General features: G+C 32.9%; 1 protein-coding gene across 1 annotated transcript; it reads right to left on the bottom strand.

The window, feature by feature from the left end:
• Window positions 1-2,608: 2,608 nt before the first annotated feature.
• Window positions 2,609-9,119, bottom strand: LOC147077968 (cytochrome c oxidase subunit 4 isoform 1, mitochondrial-like). Its single transcript, XM_085961021.1, has 4 exons — window positions 9,072-9,119; window positions 6,952-7,155; window positions 5,988-6,180; window positions 2,609-3,048 (listed from the first exon to the last, which is right to left on the bottom strand). The coding sequence occupies exons 2-4, from the start codon at window positions 7,153-7,155 to the stop codon at window positions 2,915-2,917; spliced, it is 531 nt and encodes a 176-aa protein (XP_085817147.1). The 5' UTR covers window positions 9,072-9,119; the 3' UTR covers window positions 2,609-2,914.
• Between the last annotated feature and the right edge of the window lie 1,176 nt (window positions 9,120-10,295).

Below are 10,295 nucleotides of genomic sequence, written 5' to 3'. Positions count from 1 at the left end.
ATTTTCAGAATAATTACTTTATGCTTTAAAAATGTTTGTTACTCCACTATATAAATGTGTAAGCTTGATATTTTCATTTGTTATTAATAAGAGCTATAATTTTGGTTTTATTATTCGAAAGCAATTATTATTTTACTGATCATTTTGTATTTTGTGACTGTGATTTTTTATTGTTTTATAATAACGAGAGAGGCACAAAAATTGTGAAAGTAAATTTATAATAAAACCTGTCAACATTGAAGCTAATACAAATAAGGCGTCTATTTTCAAAAACCGATAAGTCCTCGTTTTAAAATTCTGTGGTAAACGACATTTTAAGATTTAACATTACTTTATTTTTCAATTTTATTGTATAATTAAATCAGAACAATATAACTATTTTATTAATCAATAAATCCGGTATTGCAATAAATGTTAGTAAAATAAAATTGACCATTAATAATAAATACATTTACATATCATTTAAAACAATTTTTTGAGCATTTTTTTCATTTTCCTTTTGGCGGGCTTGGAAACTTATGGAATACATAGTGTGTAATTAATTGCATATAGAATATATAGATATTTTCTATTAGATTTTGAATATACTATATGGACTTATCGGTTTTTACATACTGACACTTCAAAATTTAAATTCGACACAAAGTTTGTTCCGATCAGTGTTATGAACGGTTTACTGACCGCTCCATAATTCCATCGTTACCGGTTTTTTCAGTTGTTTAAAATTATATTACAACTGTCTCAATGCTGACATTAGTTGCCAGAGGATAAAACGAGGTATAATTACCGGTCTCTAGTCATATATGAATTACATGTTTCATCTAGTAATTTTATGTGAAACGATTTTGGATTCATTCTTGCACTCAAAAAAATGTAACTCAAACTAGTTAATAACATATAATTGTAACTTGCCTACTATTATATGAAATATTGCCAACAAAAAGCAATGATCACAATCTACTGAGCCATCTTTAGAAGTAGAAAAATACCAATTAATAATGTTTCTATTTTATGATATTGGCAGTAATGTAAATTTGCGTGAAAATTTACAGTTTTCATTAGATAAATATTCAATAAATTTAATGTGAAATTATAAATCCTAATTATTTAGACAAGCAATTCATAATTTCCTCATTCTGATAAGGGAAAATTTTGTATATTTAATTTTTTCCCAATATAGAAAAATATTGAAAGTCAAAAATATTGGTTTGTCAATTAAATTAATGAAATTGTAAATAGAATAAAATGTCATTTATTTTAATATCAGAATGAGGGTCTTATTTTATTTGATGTCAGAGAATTAGAATCTCGAGTTTTACAATAGTTACAAAATCGTTTCGACCTCATATTTATTAGAAAAGTTTACTTTTAAAAATCTCATTTTGAAAATTTTAAGCATAAAAAAAGTTACAATAATTTTGTAAAATATTCAAGACATTGCCAAAGATCACACTATTTTGCATGTTTCACTTTTAAACTCTCATGAATAATAGAGGATTGTAAAAATGTATGAACAATTTTTAGATTTATGAGTTTCAAATGAATAAAAGATTTTTAAAAATTAACCATACTATCTTATTTATCGATTAGCGGTATTACATACCTACCTACGTGTTATCAGGCTCATTTTACAATTATTATTATATGTTAGCAGTGTTACCAGATAAGATTATCAAAATTTAACAGATTGAAAAAATGTATGAAAACCTACCTACTTGATTAACAGTCGGAAAATCACGTAAATATGACGTTTAACCCAATAATATTAACTATCAGTATATCTATTATTGTTATTGATCATGTAAGTGTAGCCACCCAGCAGGTCTTCAAATGTATAATATTTATAGGAATTACTACCTCGTGTTTTATACAACCTATTGCAGAAACCTTGAAGCTGGAGTTCGGTGACTTTTTGTTGTGGAGCGCACAATAGAAAATTTGAAATTCACCAACTGCGCATTATAAATTATGTACCTATGTATAGTATATTTTTTGACCACCTAAAAACTTTAAAACACATAATACCGTGCAAACCAAAGGATATTGAATTTTCTTTCAGATGGCACCTTCTGTGGTTTCCCCATAAAAATCAGCGAAGCATGTTCCAGATTGAGTGAATGCCATTTTTGTATGCAAAAAAAATATATATAAAAATGTGTTTCTCATTTTTGATTTTGTATGTAAATGAGGACAAAATATTCATATTATGTTGGGGCTCTATCTCAATAGGTTTTCCTTAACATCAGGTACAAATGCACTTTTTTTAATGCACCTGCAATTCTACCTTTATCACTGTACATAAAACGTTCCTTAAATTATAAACTATAATAGTACTTTATAAGAGATTTCTCTACTAAAACGTATAAAGGAAAAACTTTACCTTAAAATTGCACAAATTGCGATATTTTTTACTGCGCACGAATAGGGTAAAATTAATTACTGTTACTATTATTATTTCCAACTGCTGTTATGTCATACGCTTGTTGCATCGTTTTCTGTCGCTCGGCGTCACTCTAACTATGTCATATTTTTTGTCAAAACTATCAAACATCACGCTTATGTGGTATGTTTATGTGGTAGGTTATTATTGAAAATAAAACAAAATATCTATTTTAAATATTCATATATTCATTAATAATAATATACAATCGACATGTTCTGCAACACATTCAAGCCGCAAAATCATAAACCCAAATGGAGACAAATTAAAATTTCTACTTAGAATATAAATTGGGATAAACATTTCTGGTATTTGATAATTGTCTCGACTTCGATAACCTCTAAAGCGGAGACAATCGATAATTATAAAAATTGATTTCCTAGCAGCTGATGTTGAATTAGACATCCATGTGTAATATAAAGATAATTCCAATATTAACTACAACAGCATCCTGGCAGTGCGACCGCCAAACGTTTACTTCCAACGGTTGTTTTCGTAGTCCCATTTGGAGGAGAGGCCGTCAATGGGGTTGACACGGAGGTCCAGCATCCTCTTGAGCTGAGCCTTCTGGTTCTCTTCATTGAAGGATTCAGGGAGAGGTTTGTAAACTGCAAAATTAAAGATATTGTTTAGAAACCATTCGAAATTGGTTTTTAGGGAACATTAATCACTCATTAATCGTGGGCGTAATCATAAATGTTCAATTGAAAATTCCATCGATTGCCAGATACATACATCCCATACAAGCTTCTAGTCAAAATTCGATTTCAAACGACAGTTATAAGAAATATCGACATAATTACAATTATTGTATTTCTAACTTTTTACACATATATGAAATCCCAAGAACAGTTTCATCTTATGACATTATCGATAATCGGTGACACACATTACCTATTCAGCTCATTTGGCACATACACATTCACGAACTCCAGAATTCTTAATATAACATGAACACACTTCAAAACAAAATTAACTAATCGTGTAAAACATTTTTTTATATCTACAATAATCGTTATGCATATCTGCCAACTATCTGTCACCAATCGATAATGTCGTAACAGATGTAAGACACAACTGGTCATAGTGTTCTATAAATGTGTAAAACTTACTATACATTATTTACTTTACACAAACATAATAATAAAAAAATTGTGCAGTCATTTCTCGGGATATCCACGTGGACCAGAGGTATCTTAACCGGTTCTATGCCTTCAGCGAGTTTTCTCATTCTATGTGAGGCCATGATCGACAAGGCGCACATACCAATTTTGCAAGTTAAATCGTATGACTTAGTCTTACAGTGCTAAAGACGCGCTAGGTGCATAACGATTAGGTGTCCATTAGATATAATTAGCATGCTATTCAAATGTGGTAATTAATTGGTAATTATCTAGTCAGCAGTCAATGTGTTAAACTCAATTTACTAGCCACTGTCGATTGATTTGCATAAGCTAAAAAATTAAACACACAGTGACATCTGTTTGAATAATTATGAAATATTAGGCCACAAATTATCAGTATTACAGCGATTTTAGTAAGAGCTTCGCTCTACATTCAACGTGTGTTGTTAGAAATCTGCGGCCTGTCAAATACTGACATAGTAATATCGTGAGGCACAGAAAAGGTTAATAACACCGTTTTTTTGTAGGATTGGTTGATAGTTATTCATACAACACATTAGATTAATTCCCTGGATCAAAACAAATGTTTCTTGTAAAAATATGCAAATTTGGCACTGGTTCAAAAGGCAAGCATTTTAGCCTATGCTCCTCGAAGTCTCCATACATCGAATTAAAACGTTGACAAAGCATAAGCTGAACAAATCAGTTGATTTTAAACAATCACTATTCAATCATCCCACAGAAAATATAGAAGCATAATTTCACTAAATTAATTTTCAATCAAAATTCATTATCAATGCAGATTATAATGCAATGCGTGATATCGAATGATATCTTTTTTATGATAATGTATTTACATATTTATTCCTTCATTCAACCAGTTACAATGAGAAAATTTCAAGTGAACAGGTTAACAGGACAGGTTACATGAATTTATAATCTATTACAAATTCTTACATTAGCATACCGAGATAAGAATACTTAAATAATTATCTATCATCACGTCCAAACAATTATTATGAACATATTTGTTTGTTTTTTTGACAATAGACATAACATTCTTTCATGAGAATGCGAAACTCATGAAAAAAATAAAGCACATGTCTGTTGGTCAATGAAATTTGATCACAGTAGTACACAAGGGCCACAAGGCTGTCTTAAAACCTGCTTGATCAATGAACTCTTAAAGTCTGGAAGAAGTACGCGGCGGCATAGAACTAGGGATGGAGAAGAGTAATGGCGTTAAAAGACCAAATGACATTCCCAAAATAAATCTGCTAGTAAAAACTCAAAAACAATAATGTCTTGTTTCTCAGAGACAATTTTGAATTAAGCAATTTTGTACTGATAGGCTAATGGCCAAATTAAACTACACAAGCTGACCCACACCGTCATGAGCAATCGTCAACCACATAATTATAGCTATTATAAACAAGGATTCAAGAACCAATTGGATTGCCTCTATTGCTTATGATTCACCCATAACCGACATTGTGTTGCTAGTGTTAAATTATATATCGACAAAAAATATAGTTTATTGTAAATTAATGCACTCTAGTTGTCTCTCACTTTCTTATTTCAAATGTCATATTGGAAATTGTGATTGGACAAGTTACCGATTATATTTTTGTTTCGTAGCAATCATTGTCTGGTTAAATAATGAATAACGTCCAGCGACAATCACAAAAGTGCACCGACACGGGTGTAACCCCAACACAATATTCGGATATTTTCATTAGTTTTCAGTAATCTTAAAAGCAACCATGACTCCAATCTTTAAGACAGGTCTGGTATTTTACACCAGACTACCCAAATCAATGACATTATTAACGGACAACGCACTCTATACAGTAGCTAGCAAGTAAATTCGCGCATAGCGACATTCGCATATGTATAGGTAGACATCACGCAATTTCCATTATGCGATATCACGCATCGGGAATTTATATCAATATCACCTTTATTGTAATGGCGTTAGATCAGTGTTTCTAGTGTCAATGTTCATTTGAACGAACCCGTTCGAACTGAACCATTCAGCAGACCCGACAAAAAGCATCGGGAATTTATAGCAATATCACCTTTATTGTAATGGCGTTAGAACAGTGTTTCTAGTGTCAATGTTCAGTTGAGTGAACCCGTTCGAACCGAACCATTCGGCAGACCCGACAAAAAGCATCGGGAATTTATAGCAATATCACCTTTATTGTAATTGTTAGAACAGATTATGCCATTCGGCAGACCCGACAAAAAGTGAGTGCATTTTTTTTCCAGATGCTTCGTTCATATTAATGTCATTGACCCAAATAGATTCAGCGGGAGTCAGCGTAAGTAAAGATAATGCTAAAAATCTTTGAGTAAGCATGTAATCGATTGACAATCCACACGACAAGAAATGTGCTAGATAAAATTAATTATGAACAAACCGAAAAGTTTCAGTCCCATGTACAGCCACAGGCTGAGGGAGGTAACGATGAGGAAGCCGCCGATGATGCCCTTCCATTCTCCTGTGCCTGCTTGGAATTCGGAGAAGGTCTGACAGAAGGATGCTCGGTACAGGGCTTTCTTTTCTTCTTTTGACAGCTTGTGCCAGTCACCTTGTTCCTTTGTTCGCAGGGACTTCAAAATGAATAACACATAAAATTAGTAAACATAATAAGATTTAAAAAAAAAATTATATAGAACATCAGGCGTAGAATACGTGTTTAGTTTTATTATTACAAATATTTTGGTTTGCATCTACACTAATATAAATAGTTTAATTATTATTTCGTTAATCAATAAAAAAATCTTTAGGGGCAAAGCGCGTGATTTTGGCATGGCAACCTTTCTGTGAACCACTTTTACCCCGTAGCAGCACCAAAAACAAATTATATTGTTTGGAGTGTACACATGACGAAGTAAATCGCAAGGTTCTGGGTCCATCTAACATTTAAAACAGCGGTTCTTACCAATAGGTTAAGAATTCCTGTTTTAAGCAGTGATAAAGATACAATAGGTACTTCATTTCATCAATAGAAACCTTGAAAAACGACCTGTAAAATAATAAACACGTTTCTATCCAACCGAACGATGAAAGAACCAAATGAAACGATCGCTAGAACTTGTCCGTTGACATCTAAAACCTTAACAGAATCTCTATAACCCAGAAACAAAGAAAAACCTATGGCACAAAGCCCACTGCAAGTGGCGGGGCGATGGCTTTGCGCCATAAGTTGTCATTTGTTTCTGGATTTTAGTAGGTTGTGTTATACTAGTGACTACTTCCCAAACTTTTTTGGTTGAGAACCCCTTCAAATATTTTATAAAATATCAAGAAACCCTACTTGGCTCACACATTTTGTGTTACCATATCGAGTTACAAAAATCAAAATGATGAATATTGCACACCTTAATGTCAGCGGTCTCCTCCCTGAAACGGACGGCAGGCATTGGAAAGTCAGCCCTGTCCATGTAGTTGGCCTCTCCGTTGAAGCCGAAGCCGACCACTTCACGGTTGCCGATCACCTCCTTAGAGTAGGCAGCCGCTTGGACCGCGACTGGCGTTCGCACGCTGCTCAGCAGCGCTTTCGACAGAACTCGTCCAGCCAACATCTTGCAATAAAATGATTACATTTTAAGCAACTTTAGAAGAGATTAAAACAGCCTAAGTAATAGATTAATTTAATGTTCTTTTGGGTTGGCGATTAAAAACTGGATTCAGATAACAATGAGTGCCTTGAGGATTATTTCTGGGTTTCAAGCATTATTATGGTATAAACCATTATTTTTTTTTGTGATACTACCCCCAGCACTTCTTTGAAAGTCCTGTCTGATTATACCACGTTAAACGTACCGTGAAACAAGTACAGTAAACTCCCGATTATCCTGTAAGATAAGATGCAATAAGAGATTTTCCTGTTGATTATTATAACCAGAAAGGAGCATGGATGGACAAAAGGATCTTGGAAGATTGGTACAAAACTAAATGGGATCCAGAAGTGACAGATTTTATGAAAAGTAGGGGGTTGCCACAGAAAGCAGTGTTATTATTAGATAATGCTCCTTCTCATCCAAATGAAAGCATATTAAAAACAGACGACGGCCTTGCGGTTACAAATCTTTTACCATCTGATGTTACATCTTTATTTCAACCCATGGATCAAGGCGATCTCATTAATGAAACGACATTACTTAAAAACCTTCGTAACGAAGAGTATATCGACACATAACGATACAATAGGAAAATTCGAACTGACATTAGAAAATCATTAAAAGATTCCTGCAAACTAAGATCACAGATTTTCTAATGAGTATTAAACATGTTAAAATAATAGTCTGCTTTAGAATTGTATAATATGGAGTATTTTAAACATACAATACAATTCAGATTATCCGTGTTTTTCGTTTATCCATGCCGCCTCTCCCCACTATTAGCCCGGATAATCGGGAGTCTATTATATTTTATTATAGGTTTGGTTTACACAGGGTTTAATTGAATTTTAAAAACTAACCAACACTATTTACAATAATCTGTAGTCTTAGTTCAATAAAAACAAATACATACATATGACTGACAAAGTTTAGTGTTCACTATTTAAGTCGGATCTTAACAGCATATATATATCTCTACCCTTCGCCACTGAATAAAATAGATTTTTATGACATAAGCACTTATAGCCATAAACCCCTTATCGGAGTAGGTACTTGTAGCCAACAATAAAATTATTCACATGATAAATAACATACTGCTGTTTCTGGATTATAAAACACATTAATCAGTCATTATTATGTAGTTATTACATGAACTTTAGGTTGATAGATCTAATGTTGAACCTTTAGGTTTAGATGGATGCAAAGCCAATGATCTAGTAAAAAAATATTTTGAATAAAATCCCACCCGGAGATTCTAATACTAGAACACTACCTATTGGTATTATTTACAGGAATTTATAGACAGTATTTTTTCAATTGGAAGTAGGCATTCTAAAACTACTATTATATTTTAATTTCAAAGATCCGTCAATGTTTAAGCATAGCATTCGTATTAGAGACACTGGATTTAGAAAACAAAATACAACATGGAAAAAACCTTACTTTTTCGATAATTCAAACACTGCGAATATCAATAATGATAAAATGATTTAATTTAATCTCATATTGTTCAAAAAAACCCTAAAAGTACATCGCAAATATTACGTAACGCATAAACCATTAACACGATTCATTAGGAGCCGACATTGAGACTTAATGAAAGATTAATTAATTTGGAAAAATATCGATATGGTATAGCGTAGCTATTATTTTGAGCTAATTGAAAATAATCAATAAAGAAATCCCAAGAAAAAATATAACCTGTGAAGTCTGTTATCTAACTGTTAGTTGCGGTACGTCAAAAATTTTGACAATCGCAAAATATGTAAAAAAAAAAATACGTATAATTATATAGAAGAATTGCTTTTAAATTAAATTATTGGTTTAGTGTCACAATTTATAAAAACATGTAAGCAAAATAAAATAATTTCGCTCACCTTGCCAATTTTTGATAAGTTAAAAAGATGGCTGTCACGGGTGTTCGTAAAATCGTAAACGTAAATTGTAGTCTTGTCTATGACATTCTGTGATCAATACCAATCCGAATCATAGACAAATTAATATAGTCTCCAGGTTCATTTCAGTATAATCTTTATCCCTAAAATTTTTAATACTTTGCATTATTATTTTATGAGTCTTGGTTATAATAAATAAATCTTTTTAATATCATACTGCTGATAAAAATAATATTTCATTTTTGAAATCAACTAGGTACTTCAACCAGACAACTAAATTAGAATATTTTGAAAAATAACTTATTTCAGGTAATCAATTTTGTTTAAATTTAAACATTGAGTGGACATAGTACCTATGTCCGCGTCCTAACGCGTTGACATGGTCCAAGTACGATCCAAGTACACATGGACCGAGTGGCATCCAAGCGACAGCTTCATACTAATTATTTCTATCCAAGCAACTCGGACCGCGTCCTACTCATCCAAGATAGCTTGGATAAGAATAATTAGTATGAAGATGTCTCATACGAGTTCGCTTGGATGGCACTCGGTCCAAGTGTACTTGGATCGTACTTGGACTGTGTCAACGCGGCTTTAGTCGAAGAATTTAAACACTACACGCCAGATACTTCCAAGAATCCCTGTCATTCACCAGTCTTCTAGCATCTTTCCAGGTCATGCCAGCATCCCATAGCTTTGCCGTATACACCATGTGGATGGTATTATTTACTGACCTTCCAGGATTCCGGAAACTGGTTAGTTTGAAGAAAACGCAGGCCAGGTTGAGATATCTACAGCACTTAACCGACCCAAGTCCAAAGCAGTTTCTTGATTATCAATGTAATAAGACATGGTAGGTACATGGTCTGCTCTTTTAAGATTAATTTAATGTGATATTGTATTATTGTATATTAGAGCGGTGCCAGGAATACAAACTGCCACTATGCATTGGTTTCATAGACTATGAGAGGTGTTCGATTACATAAAGAAATGTTCAATACTCGACGCACTCAGAGATCAAGGAATCCCCGGGTGCTATATAAATATTTTCAATAATATATACAGTAGCGCAACAGCATCCGTCAATCTCCATAAACCATCGCTCAGATTTCCCATCAGCAAAGGAGTCCGACAAGGTGATACAATCTCACCTAAACTATTTACAACTACCCTTGAAGACTTATTCAGGCAACTTGACTGAAATGA

The sequence above is a fragment of the Rhyacophila brunnea genome, unplaced genomic scaffold, assembly GCF_057557595.1.
Source record: "Rhyacophila brunnea isolate RB1 unplaced genomic scaffold, BYU_Rbru_1.0 scaffold_12, whole genome shotgun sequence".
Lineage (NCBI taxonomy): Eukaryota > Metazoa > Arthropoda > Insecta > Trichoptera > Rhyacophilidae > Rhyacophila > Rhyacophila brunnea.
This window is presented reverse-complemented; position numbering and strand designations above follow the sequence as displayed.